Source organism: Panthera pardus, unplaced genomic scaffold (assembly GCF_024362965.1).
Source record: "Panthera pardus isolate Hobbes unplaced genomic scaffold, ASM2436296v1 HiC_scaffold_24, whole genome shotgun sequence".
Taxonomy (NCBI): Eukaryota; Metazoa; Chordata; class Mammalia; order Carnivora; family Felidae; genus Panthera; species Panthera pardus.
Window position 1 is genome coordinate 39,536,469 of NW_026526810.1, and position 27,590 is coordinate 39,564,058.

The 27,590-nt window shown below is 43.6% G+C and overlaps 1 protein-coding gene across 2 annotated transcripts in view; it reads right to left on the bottom strand.

Annotated features, from left to right (window-relative positions):
• MYZAP (myocardial zonula adherens protein) overlaps positions 1-27,590 on the bottom strand; it is an 89,124-nt gene that overhangs the window by 26,155 nt on the left and 35,379 nt on the right. The window contains exons 7-11 of one of the 2 annotated variants that reach the window (XM_019441980.2): positions 24,144-24,269; positions 23,003-23,131; positions 18,746-18,825; positions 16,959-17,064; positions 7,549-10,640 (exon numbers count right to left, since the gene is read on the bottom strand). In XM_019441980.2, the coding sequence (XP_019297525.1) occupies positions 10,587-10,640; positions 16,959-17,064; positions 18,746-18,825; positions 23,003-23,131; positions 24,144-24,269 (495 nt within the window). In that variant the 3' untranslated portion in view covers positions 7,549-10,586. Of the gene's footprint in view, positions 1-7,548; positions 10,641-16,958; positions 17,065-18,745; positions 18,826-23,002; positions 23,132-24,143; positions 24,270-27,590 lie in introns of those variants that run through there. The other variant, XM_019441978.2, reaches the window with a different exon arrangement.

Sequence of the window (27,590 nt, forward strand, 5' to 3'; positions counted from 1 at the left end):
ATGTTAAAGACATTTCAGAAAATTTTAGGATAGGTATTAAATGATACCAAGGAACTATCATTAATTTTGTTAGATGAGACAGTGGCATTATGATTAAATAAGAAAAAGGCCATATGTTTCAGAGATGTATAATGAAGAGCATAAAAAGCACAAGCAGAATATCTGGGATTTGCTTTAAAATAACTACACAAAGGGAAAAAAAGAGAAAAAGAAGGGACAAGTAAAGCAAACAGAGCCAAGCCTTGCTATTTGTTGAATCTGGTAACGAGCCTAGGAGGTTTCATCGATTAGTCTCTCTGTCCTGAGTGCATTTGACATTTTCACGATAAAGTATTTTAAATTCCACCTAGTGTCAAAAAATACAATCCTCTGACATAAAAAGCAAGCCATACTAAATAGAATATAATAAGAAACACATTTAAGAAAAACCATCCAATGTGGATAATAATTAAAGAAACTACCAATTAAAAACAGTAACAAGTTACCCTTTAATAACAATTAAATTTGCCCCAAACCACTGGCTGAAGAACTCCATGCTGAAAGGGCTGGGAGAGACAGCTTCTCTCGTGTGTTGCAGGTGGCATTGTAAATTAGAATGACCCTTTGGGCAATTTAGCAATAAATATTAAGAGCCATAAAGCTGTTCATACCCTTTGACCCACTAATCCCACTCCTGGGAATTTATCCTAAGGATATCATTCAGACATAGGAAAAAAGCTGTATATACAAAGATCTTCTTGGTCCTATTATTTATAATAGAAAATGGAAATAGCCTTAATGTCTAGCACTAAAGGACTAGGTAATACATTATGGAATTTCACTTTGATGGAATATATTACACAGAAGCTACAAACAAATATATTGCAAAATGTAAGTGTTTACGAAAAGCCTCAAGGGATTAAAAAAAAAACAAACTCACAATGATTGAAGGTAAAAGCCAGAAGTTAGATAAATGGAACAGTTCTGACGTTTGGGTAGGATTACAGGCAAAAAGAAAGTTTCGTTTCTTAAAATGTCCTTCAATATTTATGGGAAGAGTTTTCAAAAATCATCCTTATAGTGTTCCTTTTTCATTCCTTCCTACAGTATTAAGATTTTTTAAAAACTGACTTTAGTTCTTTAAACAAAAGGCAAAACGGGTAGTGAAATTAGCTACAATGTTCCAAGGAGGTTGGGGTAAATTTCATCAAATAACCTAGAAAGGGACTTCAAATACACTTGTTTCACTATCTCTGGAGTAATCAGAGCAGTTTGTGAGTCTAAGGAAGCTAGGATCGAAAAGCACCCTGATGATCAGTTCCCAGGAAAATACTGACAGGATTGTCATTTAAAGAAAGGAGGAGCTATGGGGCCGAGATGTCACCTGGAGGATGCTGGGAAGCAAATCCTGGGTGTTCTAAGAGGACAGAGGGCTGATGCTGGAGCAAAAGAGGCACCCCCTTCGGGAGAGACAGAAGGACTGTGGGAAGGGTTTAGGGGTGCTGAAGCTTCTGCTGCCAGGGCTTGCCTTTCCCAGCAACTGAAGCTTCCAGAAGCGATCGTGCTCTTGTGTTAAGTGAATACTTTCATCCTTGACCATTCCTTACAGAGGCATCTTGTATGGTGTGTTCTGTGACCAGGGTTGACTTGTTCAGATGAGAGAAAAAAGGACACCAAGGCTGGCAGACCTGCATGCCTTGCCCCTCATACCCTACACGGGGCGCCAACCTTGAATCCCAACTGAGTCTCCCCGGGGTCTGCCCCTTGCACACACCCCAGTGTCCTCCTAGAAGACATCTGTTGTGAGGCGCAATCTCTAAATGACACATTTGTGTGGAAAACAGTGTTATTTACGACTGCCAACATCAAAGCACCTTCAAACACTGTCTCCTATAGAACCCAGCACATGATAAACTCTCAAAATTTAGCTGCTATGTTATTACTAGTATTTCTCCCTCCCTAGACTGTGAGCTTCTTGAGAGTAAAGACCTTGGTCATCTTTATATTCCCAGACAATGAATGAGTGAATCAGTGGCTCCATGCATCTATCTTTCAACAATCCATCCCCTAGACTTCTGGGGCGAAACTGTCTGGAACAGATTCTTGGAGTCCTTGATGAACCAAGGTGAATGTATCCCTAAGAGCACCTCCCACATCAGGGCTACTCCAAAATGCAGGGTACCATGCAGCTGGCATGCAACCTTTGCTCTTTTTGATACATTCGTGTTTGTAAATTTGACCTTGAAGAGGTTCATGTATTCTTCATGAAGCTGCGTTTAGGTCTAGCTGTCACCAGGTGGTGGTAAATGACCAAGCTACCAGGCTCGAATCAAGACATTAAGAAATGAGAAATTGGAAGCACTTACTTTCCAGACCTCATCCATTTTACTTAAGAACATAATCTTGTCACAACCGTTAAGTTTCAGTACCAAATAGCAGACCCCCTTCTAGAACAAAAAAAGAAACCCGTCTGGTAAAATCTGGAATCTCTTAACTAACGTTAGAATTTTTTTCTTATTTTTGTCTTGATAAGCATGTTTCTTTGTAACTCAAGCTGAATATATACGTCTTGCAGCCTAATGATCACATGGGATGCTAGGTCTCTTAAGACTACAGCCAGTCTGATGTTTAAAGTGGTATGTTTTGGGGGAAAGGTGTATCCTCTATTTTCTTAGAACTGATAATGGCTTTTCTTCACGTTTGCCACTACTGAGATACCTCCATGGGTGATTTTAGCTAAGCAATCCCTGTTAAGCCATGTTGCACAATGGAATCACCTAGGGGGAGGTTTTACAAAACACTGACTTCTAGGCCAACCGCCCAGAGATGCTGAATAGTATCACTCTCCTACTTAAAAGCCCTCCCAAGCTTCTGACATTCAAACTCCCTAGCATGGATTGAGGCCCTTCTGCTATGGTCCCCCCTGTATCTCCCCAGTGTCCTTTCAATGCCTGTCCTGTCCCAGATGAACCCTACGTTTAAGCCACTCCATCCTCTCAGCACTCCATGGACATACAGTGGTCCTGCTTCTGGGCCTTTGCACAGGCTGGTGCTTCCACCAACCATGCCTTCGCACCCTCTATCCCCCTCTCCACCCAGAAATCTCCTGCTGTCACAAGATACTCACTAGTCACCTCCCAGAGCAGCAGTTCCCAAGTCTTCCAGGCCGGCTTCATGTCTCCCTCTTCTGTTCTACCTCAGCCCTCTGAACAACCCGTTAAGACACCTCACTGATACTACCATCCTTTGTCGACATCTCTCTTGCACTAGACAGCACACCCACAGGGAAGATGTGTTTACTGTATCAATGATCTTATATAAAAGAACTGTTTCTCTTAGAAGATGAAATCACCCTTGTCAATTCACACATTTTTACAACCTGCTTCTGGAAACAGATCGCTGTAGTGAAAGGACTCCTACCGATTTCTTTCAAAAACAGCTTGAGTGTCAGCTGGAACACAGTGAAACTGTACAAAATTTTAGTAAGATCCTGTTATGGATTCAGAGCAGCCCTGAAAGTTGCGAGGCTTCTCAGCTTCCTGATTTTTTTTTCTTGTTAGTGACAGACATGCAGGTCACAGGTCATTTCGTGTTAATGTCAGAATACAATACAGCCCTATAATTAGAATTATGTGAATAGTACCCGATTGTGCAAAACTCATGAAACGTAACTCACTATTGAGGCAGAGGATGCGAAGAGAAATTAACGAATGTAAGAAATGCAGCAGCAAATACATACTAAATAGTAGGCAGCACTTGGTATGTTTTTTCAAGAAACTGTGTTGTAGGGTGTTGTGTTTTACCAGCTGGCAAATGACAATATATGTGTATCTGGAAAATGCCTTAAATGAAACAGTAAACATACACCAAAAAGGAGCACAATACTAGGAGGTATGTTAAAACTGATGATCACACTGAATCACATCAACATCAGGCAAGGAAAAGGGAATTAGATTTTTTTTTTCAATCCAAACTAAGTTTTAACCAGTTGTTTTCTTGGAAATTTGTTTACTTTCATTTTCATTCAAATTTTAGGAATAACCAATTAAGGCCCACAGGCACATTTATTCAAAATCAGGGTGTGAGAGCTGTGTGTGTGCGTGCGCGTGTATTGTGAAACTTGACCACACGTTAATAAATAAAGCTCCCAACCTCTATCACCAACAACTCCAATTTGTTACTCTTTCCCATGGACCCTCATTTCAAAAGACTGCTTTGAACAGCATTTATGAAGAAAAACCCATTGAAAAACATACCGAAGATGACTAACTTCCAATTAAAGCCTCTCATCAAAACGCGACAACCAGGGTTATGAATTCTAGGTAAAAGTAAAGCAGTAAGATACTTCATTATGAGTCCTTGTAGACTTCTCAGCGGCTGTGAGAGTATTTGAAAAATTCACAAGAAAATAGTTTGAAGATTCCCATTATCATTTTCGACCCCCCTTAGAGGCCCAGTGGAGCAGTGAACTGACCAGGGCAAACATGGATCATTTGGATAGCCGAGAATCTTCTAGAGCTCACTTCTGGATTTAGTGTCCTTTTGCCTCCTCTTGTCCTGACAGGTCCTTGTTTTCCAACCAAACTCAGTGTTCCCCTCTGTGATCTAGAAAATAATTGTTCTCCTCACCCTTACCAAAATAGGAATCCTGCTTGATGTCCATGTATTTGCCCCCCCCCCCATGAAAAATGAGAATAATTGACACTCTATACTCTTCCTCTGAAAAGGTTTTTCATAGTTGCTACGGCTGCTCTTAATTCTATTTCAGAAGTCTTGTAACACTGTAATTTCATAGTTATTGTATTTTTGAAGTGCATTCTCCTTGATAAAAACCACCACGGTAAGAATTTAAAAAATAATAAAGTTACCCTGTTTTCCAAAAAAAATAATAATAATAAAGCACAGGGAAATATGACAAGATTGGAATCTGCCCTACACTAATGCAACATAAAAGAACCGTTTAAAAAGGACAAGGAAAATGGTGCATTATCTCATTTTGGGGGGGAGTGAAGGGAATGAATTAAGGCCACAACAAAACGAAACTGAAAAATTGCTAAATGAAGCTCTGAGTGGGGAAAATGAAAAATCAATGAAGGAACGGAGGGGAAAAAAGGTCCATTTTTCATCTTCATGATGCTTGATTGGGTTTGTAGAAATTCATTTCCAATTAATGTGTCTTGTGGCATTCAGCCAGGCTAGATATGAACAGGGCACATATTTTAATCAATTTTTTTCTATTAAGTTTGAAGTAATATATAATAATAGAACTATACCATTCAAAAGGATCCGTTGAAACTGGCTTCTGAGGTAAAATAATCTAATTTAGTTTGATTTCTATCTTATAAGTAAAGACAACCCAACTTCTCTTTCAGGAGAGGAATAGCACCCTGATTCTCTCAGGTGCCTAAACATGGTGGGCTACATAAACATCAGGGAAGGATGAATCAACTGGTTTTCCGACCTGAGGGAGAATAATGGACCACTGGGAAGGAAGGCCTAGGGGTGTCCTGGGTACCAGGGTTATTGCTGGGTTCCCTTATTATTTCAGAAACAACCCTAGGAGCGGTTATCCACTACAGAGGAGGAAACTGAGGTTCCTAGAGTTTTATTACCCATAATTCCCTCAGCAGTCCCCTCTGATCACCTCTGTTTCAGGCTCGGTGTTAGATGCTGGGAGCACAGCAGTCAGCTAGAAAGATCTGACCTTCACCTTCATAGGCCACCTGTCCTGGTGAGGAAGGCAAGCAGTAAGCAGAAAATGAAACTCGCAAGCAAGTACAATAAAGGGAGGAACACAGTGATGTTTCGTACCCCCTAGACAGGATGCACCTACCGACTGCAGATGGGGTGAGGGAAGGGGTCAGACCTGGGGGCTGAAGAGGGTGGCCAGCTCACCCCTCCTTGCCTGGGACTGCCCAGGCTTTAGCACTGGGAGTCTCATGTGCCTGGAGCATTCTCATTCGCTGGCAAACCAGGACAGCTGGTCACCCAAGACTGGACGCTGGCAGGGCTGGGTCTAAGCTCATATCTCTCCCATTTCAAAGCTCTAGCTCCTTCTCTCTACACAGTAAAGTTCAGAGGTCTGCTTCCACCCTCCCTATGATGACAACCCATCACTGCAATGCTGCCTGGAAATTAGGCAAGGCTGGGAAGACTGTTGGCAGGTAGTTTCTTTCACAATGCATTTGCTGGGACCTTACGTCTTTAGGCTGTTCTTTTTCCCTCTGACTTTAGAGGGAGAAAGTGGAATGGAGAGGTGGGGAAGCGGGCACTCTAAGCTTCTCTACCCCCATGCTTTCCTCGAGAGATGCAGACCCTACACGGAGCAGGTATATCCAGGGAGAAACTTGTTTCAGTCTAATGTAGTGAGATGATGCATATGGAGGCATCCAGCTCCACACGTGGTACACAGCTGGTGCTTTAAAAATGGTAGTTTTTAAAGTGTCCCTAAAGCTCAAGTGTCCTGGAGTACAGACCCTCACCTGCACGGGCCAGGGTTCTACTGGGAGCCTCCTAGCTGCCCTTCCTGCTTCTCTCCTCTCCTATTCGCCCAGCACCTCCTGCCAGAGACATCTGTGGTCAGATCCGACCAGGAAAAGGGCATCACTGAGGAATCAGGAGCAGGGTAACACAGGATATTTTCTCAGCTTGGTGCTGAGTGGGTGCTCACCCACAACTGGTCCCGGCCTCATTTCTGGCCTTCTTATTATCACTCCCCACGGCCATCCAGTCAAACTGGATTAATAGCTCTCTGAACCCACCCTACATTTTTTCTGGTCTCCGTGTTTTTGTTTTCTTCTGTTGTCACCGTTGTTATTTATTCTGTATTTTGTCTGTCATGTCCTTTGCCACCCATTCAATCCCTGCCTAGAAAAATCCAATCCACCCGGCAAGACCTGGTCAAATATCACCTCCTCCCTAAGGCCTCTGTACCCATACCCGCAACAGTGAACATTTATGGGCTCTGTGCTAAGCCCTTAGCATGCATTTCATCAATCAATCCTACAACAGCCTCCGAAGAAGGTACTATTATGATCGTACTCGTTTTGTTTGTGAGGAAACTGAATGCTGGAGAATAAGTAACTTGTTCAAGATAAAAAGCTGAGCCAAGAAAGGAGTAGGATGCAAAGCCAGGTTCAATTTACTCAAAGCCCATGAACTTAATCACTACCGTCTCCAGATTCTGTGTCGCCAGCACACAGCTCATACCCCTGGTTAATACCTGTCATATTCTGCCTTGAGTTCTAACACGTTTTAGGGTCAACCAGAAAGTCTTTTGAGGGCAAGAACTCGTCCACTTTTGCATTTTGTTCCTAAAAGACACTTCTAAAATGTTGACTAACCCATCAGGGCAGAAGAACAGGAATATTTAAAGACAGTGGCACTAGGAAAACAAGTCCAGGGTGATAAAGAGGTCATGAAAAAATCAGTGGGGCAAAGATGGACTATTCAATGAGTGCTGTTAGAGAAACAAGCTTCCCGTGAGAAGAAAAAAAAAAAAAAACACCACAAAAAAACCCCACAAAAACAAAAAAAAATGGATTCCTATTCACAGTATGTACACAAAAATAAATTCCACATGGATTATTCTTTATTTGTTCAACAAGTATTTATTGAGCACCTACTATATGCCAGTGACTGTTGCAGATGTTAGGAGCACAGCCAAGAACAAAACAGAGAAAAACCACTGCCCTCATGGAGCTTACATTCTAGTGGAGGGAAACAGACAATAAGTAAGCACAATAGGTAAGTGTAGTATATATAATAGGATAAGTGCTACAGAGAAAGAGTAAGGAAGAAGATAAAGGGTATGAGTGTGGGAGGCTGTAATTAAAGATAAAAAACAAAACTTTCATAAAAGTATTACACAAATAACCTTACAGCAGACAAACAAGACACACAAACAGCACCAAAGGATGGATACATTTATACCAAAATTTAAAACTTGTACATTTTACAAGATACCATAACGAAACGAACAAAAACATTGACTGGGAGAAGACAATAGCATGCAAACACATTTTGACAAACGATCGACGTTGGCAGGATCCACAGTTCCGACAGATCAGCAGGAGACAAGACAGCCAAACAGGAAAGGGAGCAAAGGATATGAACAGCCAGTTCACAAAGGCGGAAGCCTGAATGCTCAACGAGCTGATGAGAAGATGCTCAGCCGCACCTGTAGTGATGAGTGGTCTCGGGCTGAAGCAAATGAAAGTTAAAGGAGATACTGTTTCACAAATGGCTACATTTATAGTCCAACCATGCCAAGAGGTGGTGAGGATGTGGGAAAATCCACCCCCCAGGTGGGTGGAAGTCCCTCTCTGGGGACCAAGTGACTCCAACTATGTTCCGGAAGTACAGAAGCAAAGAGACGTGCTTGGCATTGTTTGTAAAAGAACAGAAATTCGGAAACAAGCTAAGTATCGATAGGACACATGACAATACATTCACACAATGAAGTATTACAGAGGCATTAAAATAAATAATTTATATTTATCTGTAACATCAGAAACAGGAATGTAATTGGGGGAAAAGTTGAATAAGAGGTACAATAAAATCTACTTATTATAAATAAAAATGCACATCCATTTGTAAACACCGAAGTTAGGCTAAATACTGATGACAAATACATATGTACGTAGTAAAAAGCATCAGAACGTGCCCTGGATGGAGAACAAATTGCTTCTGTAGAGGGAGAGAGTAGAGAAGATGGAAAAAGATCAGAGGAATAAAAAGACAATTCTTTGTCTGTAATGTTTTCTAGGACTTGGAAGAAACCTGAAATATGCCAAAATGTTAACACTCAATTCTAGAGGACAATACATGGGTCTTTGTTTCTAGCATTCTCTATGATGTTCCATATTTACAATTTTTTCAATTAAAAAAAAAGAAGCAAATAAAAAACAAGTGAAAGAATGCACACTGGCTTTGGAGCCAAAGGTCTTGCTGTGGCCCCAGGAGCACCATCATTTGCTGAGAGACCACCTGTTACTTTTAAGTTTTAGTTTTCTGGGATTAAAAAAAAAATTGTGCTAATAATATGCCCCGTAGAGGATTCGTGTGGGAATGTTAGGCCTAGATGCATGGGTTTGAGATGTGAGAAACAATCTGTAGCTGGTAGTTACTTAGAACAAGAGTGTAGCTGTACAAACTACAGGCAGAATGTGGGCACCCAGGACCCTGAGAAATATTTTACAGCCAATTAGAAACAATCTCAAGAAAGAGAAAGTGAATTCAATGGCATTTGCAAACAAAAGAACCTTCTCCCTCAAAAGAACAATTTGTATCGTAAATATATCAATGAGCACACGTCATAAAATGAACCTGCAATATTTCCATAATGCACAGAAAAAAACAAGTCTCACACACGTGGTGAGCTTCCTGGTACCTTCTAAAACCTTCACATTTTAGTGTATCCAAGATTTCAAAATAAAGAAGTGAATAATATGTCAACCATGAGAATTTGAAACATTTTTAGTTACCAAAAATGAATCCTGCCTCAAACTTCAGAGTGGCACCTCCTTTGGGTGGGGTTGTGAGTGGCCAAGAGACAGAACTCTAGCCCTAGAATCCACGGCTTCCTTCCCATGCACTGCCTACTTGCTAAAGTGGGGCAAAAGCATCTGAATGAGACACAAAGACAAGTATTAACAGGAAACCCACTTTGCCAGGGAGAAGTCAGAGCAGAGAACCACCCAACATGGAAGTGACACCCAGCCCCTTAGAGAAGTCAGCCCCGTCCACTAGCTTATTAGGCTAATACCACCCACTATTACTCCTACTGCTGCTACCACTACACGTATTCAGGAACACTGTTAAGTTGTGATGACATCCCAGCACCTGTGGCTTGTCTCAAGGACATCTCTATAAAAATAAAGCAGCTGTGCAATATATTTCACTTTAATATATTTCAGTCAAATAGATGTCTCTTTTCCTCAGATACACTTCTCCTTCTCATGAAGTTAGCTGAAGCGTCTACTCAGGTAGATTGCCCATGGGGATAAAAAGCAGACCAAACCTGGCTTAAGCAAAAAGAAAGCTAAATTGACTCGCGCTTTTGATCTCCATTCAGGAAGGACATCCTCAGGGCCACCTCCCACATGCAAATACAATCAAACTACACTTCTTCAGTATTGTCTGGACTGTGATCTGGAGGGGAGCATTTCCTTCCTGGAACACTGGAGGAGTTCTTCAAGCCTGCTTCCCAGCTCCTTAGCAGGTGTGCTCGGCCGCTTTTCTGTAGGTAAGGCTTCATTTTCCGAGATCTCAGAACCAGCCTCCACCTGGCACTTCCTGAATTATAGTTTAGTACTATTTTTCATTGCAGTTCTTTCTTTGATGTCTAGGAACCCACGTTTCTAAAAATATTCTTTGAGTTCTCTTGTCTCTGCAGTGTGAGGCTGGACAGGTTGAGGTGACAATGTGTGGTGTTTTCACAAATGAGAGCCCTACGTGGTCAATTTTTCCTTCCACATCATGTCCTTCCTGTTTTGTTCGTTGGGCTCATCACCAATACATGCCACCTCTTCCCAGCTGAGAAAGTACAAGATTCTTCTAATCACGAACAATAAACACAATCACTTCCAACCCAGGCTACCATTTTATCATCTTCCAAAGAACCGGAGACTAAATCTGGAGAAGAGCTCGTGTGACATGATCTGGAAACAGTTCAATTGAGTGGATTAGGGTTGTGGACTCAGTGCTATGGCTCCTTTATCCTGCCCCCATGTGGCTACATTATCACTGATGGGAAGTACTCTGAATCACTTCAACACAGGACATTTGGCAACAATGTACTTTTGTGTTATGCATTTCAGCATAGCACATGATAGTTTTAAAGTGCTAACAAACGGCTGAACCATTTAAAATGGAAGATTCTTAGGATGGGGAGAACTAAATTTTTTTAAATTACTTTGTATATAAATACTCTCCTCCAAGGACAGGCGGCTGAGATGGAACGCAGCACAGAGCACAGAAGAAAAGACAGAAGCAAATCCAGAAGATTCCATTTGGCTCAGAAGACTCAGACTTCCCAAAGAGGGAAGGGCAGCTTTGTGCATTAGTCAAGAAATCACCTCAGCTACTTTTGCTTTTAATTAATTTAGTTTGACTTTGGGTATACACAGCAGGAGCCCATCCACCAGGAATAATAATAATAGCAGCTAGTATTTATTGGGTATTTCCTATGTTCCAATTAGTATGTTATAAAGTATTTTATGTACATCATCTCATTTAACTCTTACAAAAAATCCTTTTGGATACTGTTATTAACCCCATTTTACAAACAAGAAAACTCTTTGAAGGGTCCCCAACTAGTAAATGCAGGTCTGATTCAAAAGTCCTTGCTCATCTCCATTTTCTATGCTACCTTTCATTTTTACCCATAAAGGTCTCTCACTGCACTTCTTCCTCAGTCTCTTACCGCAGGGGGTGCCTGTGAATTCAGGGCCTAGGTGGCAAGTTACATGGACTTGAAAAAAAGAGAATGCAAGCCCTGCTTTTGCTTACTGGCTCAAGAGCCAAAACCCCAAAACCCAGACCTCAACTCTCTGAAGAGTTCTTGCCATCTATTCTCTCTGACCCAGGTTGTTTCACCCCAAAAAGTGTTGCATTGGGGCACCTGGGCAGCTCAGTTGGTTAACCATCTGACTTTGGCTCAGGTCAGGATCTCGTAGTTTGTGAGTTCCAGCCCCACGTTGGGCTCTGTGCTGACAACTCAGAGCCTGGAGCCTGCTTCGGATTCTGGGTCTCCCTCGTTCTCTGCCCCTTCCCAACTCTCTCTCTCTCTCTCTCTCTCTCTCTCTCTCTCTCTCACACACACACACACACACACACACACACACACACACACACAAATGAACATTAAAATTTTTTTAAACTGTTGAATTATGACATTAATTCCCCAAAAAATCTAAGGGATGATAATTAAATACTTTCATTTCATAGGAATTCCAAAAATGTTCTTTGTTTTGCACTTGAGAAGCAGTCACTATGAATACTATTATTTCAACAAGGTATTGTGTTCTAAGAGGTACACTGTGACCAAGTGTAAGGTCTTCTGTGTAGACAGAAGCAGGGTGAGGCCAGACACCTGATTGCACAAACACAGAGGGAAGAGGATCCCTGAGAACCATTTCTGGTCTCTTTGTTAGTGGTAGGTTCTCAGCTTCCGAGGACAGTAGGTGGACTGGATTTTGTCCCTTTAAGTCTAGTATCTATTTAACAAGTAGGCCTCATCCATCTACCTTAATAACACCTCCTCTTCAGATGCACCTGGAGAGCCTCTGGAAAGTTTTTTATCTGGATACCACCAGGCCAGTACAGCACTCAGAGTGAGCTGTCAAAGAATCCTCTCCTGATGGGGCTGACAACAAGCACTAGATCCCCTGACAACACCAGGAGATCACACATTCGGACAAGCTCTCTGGTGTCCGTGCTTGTGGTCTCTGCTCACTGGTCTCCTTGGCTCTCTTCCCTTCAGCCCTTCCTACTCCAATCCAAGTTCAGTACCAGCTTTGCACCTCGGGTACAATAGCTTCTGAGGGAAGCTGGCTCAATCTATTAACACGTGGAAATGAAAAATTCACAGCACTGGGGCAACTTGGTGGCTCAGTTAGTTGAGCATCCAACTTTGGCTCAGGTCATGATCTCACGGTTCGTGGGTTCGAGCCCCTCATCAGACTCTGTGCTGAGAGCTCAGAGCCTGGAGCCTGCTTCAGAGCCTGTCTCCCTCTCTCTCTGCCCCTCCCCTTGCTCATGCTCGCTCTCTTTCTCAAAAATAAACATTAAAAAAAAAAAAGAAAAAAAATTCAGAGCACCGGTTCTGAATGCTGGCTGCACACTGGAATCTCGTGTAGCTTGAAAAGCCAAAATCCCTGCAATACCCAGTGCCTTCTTCCCACCTCCATCTGCCAGGTTTGGCCATGTTGTAAAGCCCCCCAAATGATTCTAATGTGCAGCCTGGGCGGAGAAGCACTAGTAAGAAAATCAATGCCTTCTACCTTTGCACTCATTAAACATCTAAATCATAGAGGGGGACAAGCGGGGAGTGGAACTGCTTTCCGCAAAAGAAAAGTCTAAAGAAAGAATGTATCCTCCGCAATGGAAAGGAAACCTAGACGCTTCCCATTGGAAGAACCATTTCGCCCATCACAATGGCAGTGGGAAATGAGAAGGAGGCGATAAAATGAAAGACGCTATTTATTAAACTACTATGTAGTCACCTTAATAATATCATGGCCTATTGGCAAAAATGTAAGCCTCCCCCTCCCCCTTTTTGAGGACAAACAAGAATTTGTTCTTTCCTCCAGGCAATTTTCCCCTTGGCAAGAAAGCCACTTTGCTTGGCTGGGGACCTCCTTGGTGAGAGCAGGTAAAGAGGGGTGAATGATCCTGCTGACTGAGGAGCTCACACGTAAAGATGTCTAGGCTTCACAGCTCTGGCCTCAGGCTCCGCCCAGCCTTCTGCTCCCCACCCCCATCTCCTGGTTCCTTTAAAGGCAAGCTAAAGAATGCAGATGGACTCAAGACACAGAACCTAACCCCAACAGGGCTTTTTCAACAGAACAAAGAAGCCCAAAGGCAAGGATTCTGGAAGGCAGGTAACACCAGATGGGAAGACCCAGGAGGGCAGGACCACAGGTGCACTGCCCCCCCCCGCCCCCCCCCCCCCCCCCCCCCCCCCCCCCCCGCACAGACAAAGAAAGTGCTGGTGCTTAGCTAGTGAACAGACAGACCACTCAATTTCCCTACAAGTGCTATTTTTTTTTCCAGTCTCTCCATATTTTCCAGCAAACGCTTAAAAGTCTAAAAGGGTCATATACGGGCTTATTTTGTTTTTAACTTTTTTGTCAGAGCCAGAACCCGTTAGAAGAATTAGTGATGGGAGCAAGGGAGCCAATCCCTGACATCCACCACAAAAGGAGACTTAATTCGGTATTAAGATCTAGCCTAGTGGGGGTATCTGGTGCCACACTTATCACAACACTTTGCACTGAACGTGACCCCATAAGATACATACCAACCTTTCATTTCAGAAGGGCCTATCCTGCCCGACCTGCAGTCAGACCATCTTATATGCTCAAGTCCTCACTGACATATACTGTCCCACACAGTGAAAATCAAGTCCTTATCAGGCCAAGGATGGCTTAGTTTTTATTTCATTATTATTATTGTTATTATTATTAAATTCTATTCTACTCAGGTTGAAGGAAATACATGGCTTAATATTTAAGGATTCCAAAAACCCCCATAATAATACCTTTTTCAGCCTTAAGCTGAAAAAAAGAAGCCCATCTCAGTAAACTAAGTTTCTTCACAGACACTGCGGCTAAAATGATGTCAGCAATGGACAGAGACGAGTCCCCACCCTTGGGAAACGTGAGGCTATCACATGGCTAAGCTTTCAGGCTTCATGTGAGGGAAGCAAAAGTGTCCCTAACATCTGCCACACATAAAGTTTGCCTCTACTTCTAGGTCAAGTTTGTCTCGATATCTAGAGAGCTGGGGTTCACAGATATAAACTTCTCAAGTCAGAGGTTATGAATTTGCGATTTTGCTTATTATGCAACGTAATGAGGAGATGATAATAACAGCCCAGTAAACAATAAAGCATTCTTTATATAAGGAGCTTCTAGCTCAACTCCTAGATCACTAGGAATGCACTCGTGAGGAAGGGCTAAATACCCTCCCAAGGCAGCCAGTACTAGGAATGTTTTCTTTATGTGAAGCGAAAAGCTGAAGTTTGCCTCTTTGCAAGTGCCACCCAGTGGTTCTGGCCTGGCCTTGCATTGCAGTATTATTTAAGAATACATTCTCTCATCTCCATGGCTGTTTTCTAAGATGTGAATTCAGCTCTCATGCCGCTCCTTGGCCATCTCTTCCCCCAGCCCTCAGCCATGCCCTGAATCACAGCAGCTCTCAACTCCTTTCTTTCTCCCTGCTCTTCTAAATGTGCTCCTCTGTCGATGTCCCTCTTCCATGTTTCTAACTTAAAAGAAAAAAAAATGTATTCACATCAACGGCTGCAGCAACGGATATTTTAAACCATCCTTTTGTTGTGTAAGTTAACATGGTATACTGGGCAAACACATTAATTCTTAGCATCTGATTTAGATAGTAGTTTAAAGTTAGAATAAAAAAATCTCTTTTCTTTCCAGTCTCCATGCACTGTTGAAACCCAGCTGTCCCCTAGGTGGTGCTCACTCTGATGGTGCCACCCTAAATGTCAGCGTGTGATTTCCTTCTGACGACTGCATCTTCTACACCACATCATCGGGACTTAGAGAAGTCTATCTGGGAGATAGTAAGTCACAGGTAGAGAAGCAAGGCATGGACAGTGGTCTTTATACACCAACCTATTTTCATATATCGATTTTCCCCTACGCCCTTCAAAGCGGTATGCCTGTTATATTCCAGAAATTAGAAAACAGAATCCTAAACTAATTGACTGTGTCTCTTTAAGAAGTATCTCTGATTTTGGGACTGATCTTAAACCCTTACAGAGAATAACTGAAAAGAAGCCAACTAGTATGAGGTTTGGTTCACTGGTTCCCTAATACATGAAAACAATGCAAAGTTGAGAGAAATGCAGTGCTCTACAGTCAAAGAGCCCCATGGAAACAGGGCCAGCCTTGCCCCAGACATCTTGCATGTGAAATTCAGAAGCAGAGAAGCTATGATCTGACATCCATGGTTCCCCAAGTGCTTTTCTCACAACTGCTCCAGCCTGCCTGTGCTATGGGAGTGCACAGGGACTCCTCCTTCCACTATTCTGCTCCCTGAGGCTTGCAGATGAGCCAATATAAGGCACACAGGACTTAACGCAGTATGAATGGATTTCTTGTTTAGGCAACAGATTTCACCTAATGTATACATTTATCCTTCAAGAGAACAAAGTAGCCCTTCACAGCTTCACAGTTCCCTGACCCTAACCTCATTCCAACAGTATCACCAACAGTTTACAGATTAATGAAATAGATATACTTTTAGTATCTTTGTCGTGTGTGTGGTTTTTACTAGAAATAGACATGCTTTTAATTTTAATGATTCATTAATAAAATAGATAACTTTTCAGAGTAGTGTTTAATATAAGGAAAACGTGGGTTTGTTTTTTTTTTTTTCAGTTTTTCCAATGCCAACCAATTGTTTAATTAAACTAAAAGCCTTTTCTTTTCTTTGCAAGATAGAGAATCAGGTTTCAGGGAATTCTTATAAGTCTGTTAGTACTAACTGTTCCTTTTTTCTATCCAATTTATTAATTCAGCAAGAAAGATACAATAACATGAGATTAGCTATACCACAGCTTGGGCTTTCCTCTATCGAGCACCATGAGAGAGAGAAAGAGATTTTAGTAACACAATTAAAATAATTTGTTTTCCTCCTGCAGAAATATTAATGTTCAACTTACCTGTTGGTTTTTTTTTTCCATTTAGAAAAACAGACAAGCAAGCTATGTCCAGCATATAGTCTGATATCCCACAGACAGATGGAGAGAGAAGAGATAGAGAAGACACTGAGGGAAGAAGGGAGAGGAGGAAGGAGGAGATGGAGAGGGGAGGGGAGAGAAAGGACACCTGTCCACAGAGGAAGGAAAGATGGAGTGGTCGCTGGGAGAGAGGCAGCCAGGTACAAAGAAGTGCAGAGACCTGACTAAAGGAAACTTTTCCTGTCACACCCTTGGGTCCCCTGGGCTGCAGGTGCCCATTTGGGGAATTGCTGCCCTCTGAAACTGAGTAACCTTACGACTGTGCTTCCCAGTCTTCTTAACTATAACCCTCTGATCTGATTAGAAAGATAATCATCAGCCTGCAGAGGGACATATGCGGAAATTTTCCTCTGGGCCACGAACACAGTGGCCTGAGCACGTTCACTTGTGAGCCACACAAAACTGAGCTGAGAGTCAGATCCAGATCCAGGGCCGAAGTGTCCCCATAACAGACAGTAATCCTGGCCCGTGACCTTTCACAGCGGCTTACCTCCTCAACCATCTGTTTGACTTTCTTCTGCTGGCAATGCACCATGTCGTCTAGGTGTCTGATCCGTTCCCGGAGGCTGGCAGATGCCTCCTCCAGCTGCTGATACCTGACCGAAAGAGAACAAAGAGGCATGGAGTCCTAAACCAAAGCAGCAACACCAGCAAGGAGAGTCACCACCCAGGGAACACTGCCAGAACAAGAATGAGAACTCCATCATGCATCGTGCCTCCTGGGGATGAAGGAGAGCTCGACCACCCTGCTACAGGAGGAACCATGGGACTCTTTCTCAAGCTCCCACTTGCAAGTTTTACCTTGTTTAAGGACAGTGACTCTACTTTCCAGGGACTAAAACAGATAGTTTTTTGTACCACTTACAGAATGAGGGGCTCTCTGTTCTGGAACTAATACAATATTGGAAGATCCAATAAAATGCCTTGATTCAGATAACGGAGGAGGAGAGGAGTCTAGTATGCAGAACACAATATCTGAAATCAAGTGGCCGAGTCCTGGGAAGTCTGGAATTGTAGTCTTCTACACATCATTTATTTTGGGAAAATGGGGAACATGTTGAAGGACTTTCTCTGCATCAAAACAGATTGGGCTGCATCATAAAACATTTCATAGTTTTGTTTTAAAACAGCACAAACTGGGTGCCTGGGTGGCTCAGTCGGTTAAGCATCCGACTCCTGGTTTCGACTCAGGTCATGATCTCGCGGTTTGCGGGTCTGGGTCCTGTGTCGGGCTCTGTGCTGACAGTGCAGAGCCTGCTTGGGATTGTCTCTCCCTCCTCTGCCCCTTCCCTACTTGCTTTCTCTCTCTCTCAAAAATAAAGTTTAAAATAAATAAATAAATAATCAGCACAAACTATCTTCTGACTTTGCTCCATTCAATGAAACCAGAGGAACCAGCAGGCAGATGCCTCAGTTCTTCGGGGCCACTGGAATGGAGCACTGGACAAAGGGTCTGGTGGGGTTTGCTGACCACTACAGCACTCTGCCAGGTCCCTCCTCAGCACTATGTTCAAATCTACAGCAGAGTGCAAACTGTGAAGTTGCCAAGAGGCAAGAGAACAGATGTTTTTCGGCGTGTACCATATGGCAGGCAGCATGCCCACCGGCTCCCTCACTACTAATGACCCATAAGATGGGCACTGCCATAGTCACTGCGACCCCCTCCCCTTTAAAAAGAATTCTCAGTTTACAGATCAGCAAAGAATCTCAGCTAAGTTAAGTAACTCGTTCAAATTGCTCAAATCATCTCCACTCGTTTTCCTTCACCAGAGAGCCATGCATGTCCTCTCTGCCTTCCGATTTCTAGAGGGGACCAAGTCCTGCTCCCTCATTTTCCATGCAGGGCTTTATACGCCCATAGCCAGGGGACGAGGCAAGGTCTGAGTCAACAATGTTTGGAAACCAAAAAAGGCATTTTAAAATTAGTTTCCACTGCAATGGTATTAGTCACAGCTACTGAGTTTTCTCATCCACAAGGTGCATCCTGTGGAGTCAAAGGTTACGAAGAACATTTATAGACTGAACTTTTGCACCCAAGACAGTCTGCGGTGTGCTCCCCCTGTGCTAACAATCAACCGCAGGCTGGAAGACGTGGCTGTGAGCTACTGAAGAAACTGGCCCTGCAGTGGAAGCTCTCAGGCCAAGATTTTACAAACAGAAGTCTGCAGCAGGGATGGCCAAATGAAGGAAAAGGCGAGGAAATGGAGAGCCCACAGAAACACAGCATGGCCGCCCCAGCGTGTAAAGCCAGTACAAGATAAAGGGCAGCGGTCTTACCTTTCCTTGTCAGAACCAGTTATTTCCCCTGACATTTCTGTTTCATGCTCCAGGAGCTGTAGCTGTAGTTGATGGCGTTCCTAAAACAGACACCGACATTGGAATCAATGGATTCCAGGCTGGACAGGGAATGTGTATCGAGCAATTCCAGTGCTGGTCAGTTCAAGTTCCCTGTGGGATTTCCACATCCACTCACCAGAGTCCAAACAGAGCTCAAAAATACCAAATCTCTGGGATTGCATTTACAGATGTATTTGTGAATTAGAGACAAATATGCTGGAGAAAGCCAGATTTATTTTTAAAAAAAGGAACCAATCAACTTAGGTTCAGGTATCTCGTGAAAATTTACAGTTCTAAAATATGAAAATCAATACTCTGAAGTCAGTGTCCTATGATATTGCAAAATACTTGATTATTTTCTGCACTATCAAGAAAAGAGTCTCTGGGATTTGGGTAACATCCTATACACTAAGCTGGCGGGGTTTACACAGGTATGTATGTTCAGTTGTACAAATGTACTGTGGTAGTCAGAATAACGGATGGCCGCCCAATGATGTCCACATCCTAATCCCTGAAACCTGTGAATATGTTGCCTTACACATAAAAAGGAACTTGCAGATGTGATTAAGTTAAGGGTGTTAAAATGGGGGAATGATTCTGGATTATCCAGCTGGGACCTTATTGAAGGAGGAAGAAGGGCTGGAGACAGAGATTGGAAAATGCTACACTGCTGGCTTGGAAGCTGCCAGCTAGAGCCCTCAGTCAAGGAATGCAGGCGGTTTCTAGAAGTTAGAAAAGGCTAGGAAAAAGGGGCACCTGGATGGCTCAGTCGGTTAAGCATCCGACTTCAGCTCAGGTCATGATCTCACAGTTTGTGAGTTTGAGCCCCACGCCGGGCTCTGTGCTGACAGCTCAGAGCCTGGAGCCTGCTCCGGATTCTGTCTCCCTCTCTCTGCCCCTCCCCTGCTCGCACTCTGTGTCTCTTAAAAATAAATAAACTTAAAAAAAAATTTAAGTTTATCCAGAAAGGTAACATAAGAACACGGACAATTATTTGTGTGGACAAAGTAGAAAATGTTGACAAAATCGTAGTATCCATCATAACCAAAATTGCTCTAAATACATTACAGATGTCAGTGTAATAGATTTCCTTAAAATGAAATTTATCAAATTCTGTTCATGCTATTGGGCCCTAAGTATTACTGTGCCTCATCGTTATTCTCAGAGATTCTCCCAACAAGTTTTTACCACCAAATTATTAAAAGCAAGTCTTTGACAATCTAATCCCATAACTTCTGATACCACAGCTGTGATACCCAAGGAACAGACCAAAGAGATGGGGGAACAGCCCACTCTGGCAGGAAGACCGTATTATCACTGATGGATAAAAGAAGACCAACTTCGTGTGGGGTTTTGATTTTGTTTTTAAATCTCTCCAGCAGGGCACCTGGGTGGTTCAGGCAGTTAAGCAGCCAACTTCAGCTCAGGTCATGATCTCATGATTCATGGGTTCGAGCCCCACGTCGGATCCTCTATCACCCTCTCTGTCTGCCCCTCCCATCCCTTTGTATACACTCTGTCTCTCAAAACTAAGCATTTTACTTAAAATAATCAATCAATCTCTCCTGCAAAGACCTTCTTACCGCCCACCTGGGCGGAATGCTCCCCTGTTCTCATATGGTTGCCTGCTGGCTGGAAGTTTACATAAGCCCTGAAATAATAGTGACAGATGTCCCACGAGTGAGCCCCCCAAGGCAGACTCAAAAAAAAAAAAAAAGCTGTAATAGAGTCAGGGCTTTTCTAAACTGATGTACAACAAATTTTAAGTCAACACTATGCGACAAGTTCTTACATTTGTATATAACTGTGAAACCACCACCCAAGCACAGAATGTTACCTTTTCCACAGCAGGGTCCCTGAGAGATCACACCCCTTAAAAGATTTCTACTAATCAGAAAAGAAAGGTGTTTTGAAAATCCAAAAATAGGAGCAAGCAGGATATGACACTGCCACAGTTCATGCCTGTGGACATGCTGTTCACATAGTGTGTGAGAGAGATTTGGCACAATTCCTGCTCTGAAAGAGGTACCCCTGAGGGAGGAGGAGCAGTAAATTAGAATACCTAATCCTAGCTAAATAAAGCTAGCATACCTCAAGCCTAAATGCAAAAGATTTAGAAAAAGAACAAATCTTTTTCTGTCAGAAAAAGGTGACAGGACTTGAGGAACATCATGTGTCACACAAATGCTGACAGGGAGGGCCGGCCTTACCACCTCCCCTGGCCTCCCGCCCATCGCCTCTCACACAGGCTCCATGTGGAAATCAGTGGGGAAAAATGCTGGACACTTTCAGAATCCCAAGGGTACAAAGAATATGATAAGCCAGGGGCACCTGGGTGGCTCGGTCGGTTAAGCGTCTGACTTCGGCTCAGGTCATGATCTCGCTGTCTGTGAGTTCGAGCCCCGCGTCGGGCTCTATGCTGACCGCTCAGAGCCTGGAGCCTGTTTCAGATTCTGTGTCTCCCTCTCTCTCTCACCCTCCCCTGTTCATGCTCTGTCTCTCTCTGTCTCAAAAATAAATAAACGTTAAAAAAAAAAAATTAAAAAAAAAAAAAAAAGAGAGAAAAGAAGATAAGCCATAAAAAAGGCCCAGCCAAGAAAAAGTTGACTGGGGACAGACACTGAGGCAAGTCTGTGACAAAATCGAATCAGAGACACACATTTCAGAGCCACTACTATATGCCAGGCACCATGCTTAGCACTTTGTGTGGGCTTTTCTCATTTACTCCTCACAAAGCCTTAAGAATTATTATTATCAGCATTTTACAGAAAAGGAAACTCAGTTTGGAAGAGTCAAGTAACTGCCCACAAATACAAAGAGAGGCACGATTCAAACCCTAGGCTGCCTGATTCTAAAACCTGTATTTTTAGCCACCCCATGGGCAGTCTATGTAAGACGGCATCCTGTTCAAAACACAAGCTGCCCGCTCACTTTGTGCTTGTGCGTGGCAGGAAAATCTGTCATCCACAGGGAGCATTTACATGACTAGTATCTTCTCTTGTTTCAGGGAAGCAGAATTTGGGAGAAAGCTCACCTATGTTCTAGAAAAATGCCATCATGGCACAATCTTCACGACTACCACCTCCAACCTATACTGATGTGAGTTGTAAACATACAGCTTTACCCTCTTCTCTTCAATAAAAGATAGGATTCTGTTTTCCCAAGGAAGAGAGGTGAGGCAATAATGGATCCTTCGCTTTTCTCAAGTCTCTCCCAAATAAAGACAGATCCTAAAGCAGAGGCCCCCACAAGCCCTGAAGCTGAATCCAGAACACTGAATTTAATGCCATTCCCACCCTGGTTACACCTCACCTTGTCCGGGGATTGTACAGGGGCCTATGTTGCAGATACCAGGGGTAAGGAGACCTCTCTCAGAATCACTGGAAGCCTAGGTGTTGACCTTGCTCACACTGTCATTATCCCTTGCTCATCACCAGCCTCAGAATGCTCAGCATGAGTCACTGGGTACTTCTATGTCACGGTCCTGGCAGGTCACTGCTATTCTGCAGACCCACACGCTGGTAAGAGCCATCCTCCAGAAACCAGCCACAGCTTTGGCCCTAAACTACCACTCCTCCCCCAGAAGTCAGCTGTCACCTGCTAAAGGTCCCTCTTCCCTCTTCTTCTTTTCTGCTTTTTCTCTTTCCTCTCTTCCACCCCTTCTTCCTGTTTTCCACTTTCTGCCTAATTTCAGCTTCCTCCCTTCTCTAAATTGGCTTCATTATCTCAGCTCATCTCCCGCCTTCCACAGCCTACCCCCATCCCCACCCGCACACAAAGAAAATGTGGTCTCCTCCGCTCTGCCATATGAGAGAAAAGCCAACCTTTCAGATGCATGCCCAAGAAACAGCACACTCAGGGTGTTGATGTAACATTTAAATAAGGTTTGGTTACTCAATGAGTAAACGAAATTCACGCCTGGGACCCCAGCAAAGCAGGGTGCTAAAATATTAATTTTTATAAATCATTACAGGTGGAATGTTTTTTAAAGCATCAAAATAATTACCAATGAGAGTTCTGTTGGACTTCATGCTTTTCTTACAGCTTTGTCTTTCCTGTTTAAATCACAAATCGGAGGGATGGGAGGGATGGGTGCTGAGGGCTTCTCACACCTTCAGACAGGCCTGCAGGGGACTGCAGAGACGGGGTAGGGGGGTCTGGGCAAGTGGGTGCTGGGCCAAGAGCAGTGTCTGTTACCTTTTCCATGCGCTCAATCAGCCTGTCCAGCTCTCCAATCTTCTGGTCCTTCTCCTCTAGGCTGATCTCCGCCGCCTCCATCTTTTTATTGGCTTCTTCAATAGCTTTCAGAAAACTATTGGTTTCTTCCTGCAAAAGAAACACACCATCCTCAGCACAGCCATGGAGTCTAGGTTAGGCTGCTAACTAGGGTCCAAATGGTGCTGGCCTTGCTAAATCATGTCTCTTTAAAAGCATAGCCTTGGGGCTTAGCAGTGTTGTGAACTCAGATCATGAACTCAACTCCCATGATTCTGGTTCTCATACGTAAATAAAGAAACATCACGTGGCCTTTTAACGGGCCTAGTTATATTTTCTCCTTTCTCCCTACTTGAGTCCTTATGTCTGAAAAAAGAAAGAAGTCTACAGATGTTCTTTCTCCCTTGACTGGATGCTTGAAGGGTCACTGTATTTGCCCACAGTGCAAAGTGGAGCAGGGGCCACATGTGGAATTGAATGCAGAATGTCCAGACCGTTCTCCCACAATGCAAAGCACCAACTCAGTCAACCATTCAGACATCTACTGAGCTTTAAGAACACAAGATAAGGCAGCCACGGACTCCCTGCCTTCAAGGAACTTGTACTCTCTCCTAGAGAACCCAGGACGGGAGACAGACAGTCCAACTCTAATAACAGGAAAAACAGGATGCCGCAGCAAGGAGCAGAGAGAGAGCAGGGGTTCCCAAAGACAGCGGACACTTCTAGTGAACGGGAAAGATTTCACTCACCAAGAGGGTGGCATTTTCAAGGCCTTTCAGGAGCTTAGGTGGGAGCAAAGGCAGGGGAGGAGGGTATTTCAGGTGGAGAGGAGCAGGCGGAGGGGGGGGGAAGGGCGTGGCTGCAGGTAAGTCAGGGACCTGCCGGGAGGCTGGCTGGAGTGTACTTGGAGGCAGAGACTGGGGGCCACTGTGGGAAAAGAGGGGGATGAGCAGAGGAAGGGAGGGAGAAACGGGGGAGGGAGTGAGCAAGTGAGTAAACAACCTGCCCCTTGCCCGTGTTAGAGTCCACGGACTCCCCTCCAAGCAGAAGCCCTGCTATGCAAGCCTCGCCAGCAATAACCCGGCGCTCCCTGCTGCCTCCTGGGCAGCTGTGACATACACACCAGCAGAGCCTCCTTCTCGGCACTGTGCTTCCGCTGCTCTTCCTGCAGCTTCTCTTCGTACTGGCTGTACAGCTTCTTGGTCATCTCTCGCATCACCTCGGCGTTGGCTTCCTGGGAGGATTCCACCTACGGAGACACGCATCTCAGAGCTCCAGCTCTTGCAGGTTCCGGGGGAACCAGCACCTTTTGCACCATGTGTGTCACCTGTGGACACGCTGGGGTGAACCCCCGGACCAAGACTCTGCAGGAGACAGAAGCAGCAGGCGCTAACGGGAGAGGGACCCCGTTGGGAGGAAGGGAGAGGGCGAGTGGAGGGGCAGAAAAAGAAAGAGCAGTACCTCACACTATGGTATCAGGACAAACACATTCCACACGAGTGACGCTTTCACAAGACAGAAACATACCTAAGTATCAACCCTGGTTCCCAAATTTAGCCTTAAATTGAATTCTCTCGAAAATGCGTCCACGATTTGCTATCTTCTTAACCTCTTTTTCTTCAATGACTTTTCCTGCCTAATGTCTTTTGATCCTGAAGTTTTATTATCTTTTATTCTATCGATTTCAACAAACTTTTTCTCTGGATAATATTTCCATGCCCTAACTGGCATCAAAACGACAAGCTTTTTTAATTCTCAAGTATTCTGTTGTGGGCCCAAAAATCAGTACATTATTAGAATTGGGTCAGAGTGTGATAAATTATAAAATTAAAAAAAATTCACGGGGTGCCTGAGTGGCTCAGTCGGTTAAGCATCCAACTTCAGCTCAAGTCATCATTTTGCAGTCCATGGGTTTGAGCCCTGCATCGGGCTCTGTGCTGACAGCTCAGAACCTGGAGCCTGCTTCAGATTCTCTGACTCCCTCTCTCTCTGTCCCACCCCACTCACACTTTGTCTCTGTCTCTGAAAAATGAATAAACCTTAAAAAAAAATTCAAAGGTTACCTGTAGAAGGAAGGAAGGAGTAAGAGAGGAAAGGGAATATTACAGATACAGATATTCTATTTTTGAACATACTGTTTTGTAGATTTGACTCTGAATCACATAAACTGTTTATCTGTTAGCAAAAAAAAATTAAATTCCAAGAAATTACCTACCAAGACCATTCGATGGGCAAAGAATAGTCTTTTCAACATACAGCACTGGGACAAGTGGATAGCCATATACAAAAGAATGATGTTAGAAACCTAACACACCATATCCAAAAATTAAGTCAAAATGGATCAAAGGTTTAATCATAAAAGCCAAAACTATAAAACTCTTAGAAGAGAACATAAGGTCAATCTTTCTGACCTTTGATGAGGCAATGGTTTCTTAGATATAACACCAAAAGCACATGTGACAAAAGCTAAATTGAGGGGCGCCTGGGTGGCTCAGTCAGTTAAGTGTCTGACTCTTGATTTCAGCTCAGGTCACGATCTCCTGGTTTGTGGTTTCGAGCCCCAAAACGTGTTCTATGCTAACAGCACAGCACAGAGCCTGCTTGGGATTCTCTCTCTCTGCCCTTCCCCCCAGGCTCTCTCGTTCTCTCAGAATAAACAAATAAACTTTAAAAGGTAAAAAAAATATATAAATAGAAAGACTTCATCGGTATTTAATATTAAAACTTCTGCGCTTCAAAAGGATACCATCAAGAAAGTGAAAAGACAACCCAGATAGAGAAAAGATCCACAAATCACATCTCTAATAACTTGTATCCAGCATATATAAAAAAATGTACAACTCAATAATAGAATATAAATAATCCAATTTTAAAATGGGCAAAGGAACTAATGGGTATCTTCTTTGGGAAGATACACAAATGACCTATAAGCACAAGAAATATGCTCAACATCATCAGCTATCAGGGAAACACAAAACCACAAAGAGACAGCACTTCACACCCCTAGGATGGCCACAAGCAGTGAGACAGTAACAAGTGTTGGTGAGGATGTGGAGAAATCAGAATCCTAGGCTGCAAGTGTATTTCTAGATTATTTTTCAAACTGTTTGGCTTTTTCCCCCACCGTGTGCACCCGGTACTTAAAATTTTGTTATGTCAGAGAAGCCAGGAGGCCTTTGAAGACATGCTGCCCACATGAAGTTGAAGCTGTCCCATTAGTACGCTGGTCCAAGAGCACCTAGGAAACACTTCAGTTCATATAAGAAAGCTGGAGTCAGCCTTTCTACCTTGTCCTTCCCCAAATATTGCATTTGGAAACATTTCCACTTGATCTGGGGAACACTAAGCCAGATCAGGCTAGTGTTTATGTGCAGGTCCAGCTTAGGAGATTAAAAAAAAAAAAAAAAAAAAAAAGCCAGCAGAATTGTGGGTGAGCAGGGCAAAGGCTGGAAGTGGCTGGTGTTTGCTTTCTGGATATGTAACCTCTGGATAAGAAAGGTATACTTCAACCTCAATAGGTTACATGACGTTTATTTCTAAGATTTTACAAAAGTCTCTCTTGGCGCCCTCTAATTCAACCTTCTCCATCACTGGAGAAGTTCTGCTGCAAGGGCCACAAAATGGGATATCCTGAACAGCGATTATCATCAGCTGGGAGACACACAATGTGTCCTGCACCCCATCTCCACTGCACACACAGACTTCTAGAAAGGGCTCTGTCCCTCCTGTCCTGCTCTGCATCTAGGTCGTGTGAAATACTCTGAGTCCTGCAACTCTTTCTGTGGGGGTTGGGAACACTAGTGAAGCACAGCATCAGCCTCTAAAACAGGCAACTGAGGATGAGATGTAGCGTAGAGGCTTGGTCTCCGTGGAAGCAGCCAGACCACCACACTGCCTAATGATGTCCCTGGACGCCTGACACCACACCGTCCTGGAACACACAGGAACGTACAGGGCAGACATGTATGGTACGCACTGAATACATGCTAGTGGGATGAACGACTGGATCAAGACCCTAAGCTGAGAAAAAGACTTAAAACAGTAATTTTGGAGTTTTTCAGCAACACATCCCTTTTTTTCAAAGTAACTCTTACTCAGAAATACAATATATGAAATAACAAAGAGAAGAGCCGCCCTGCTTGAAGCAAAGCAAAGAGGAGCGGATCTGCTCTACAGCTACCTGGTCAGGGCGGCTGGGTTGGGCCAAGTGGATTGTGATGGCACGAACCCGTGGGATGAGAATCACTTTGACTACACAGTGCAGGGTGGCAGCCCCCCGCCCCATCCGAGGCAGCCCACACAGAGGGGGGCCACATGACCACATGTCCCAGTTCATCTCCCTGAATCAATTCTTAATAGCACCACCTTTCATTCCCAAATGTATTCTGCTTTGAGCAATGAATTATATGGATGTATTATCTATGAGGCATGCTCCTCCAGGACTGCCTAATGCTGTGTGGAACGCATTTTAAAAACCACATACTTAAGTAAAAACAAATTCATTCCGGAAATAATTTGCTGAGTGAATCCTATGAGCCATTCTCGGGTCTGCTCCTGCCAGTGGGTAGGA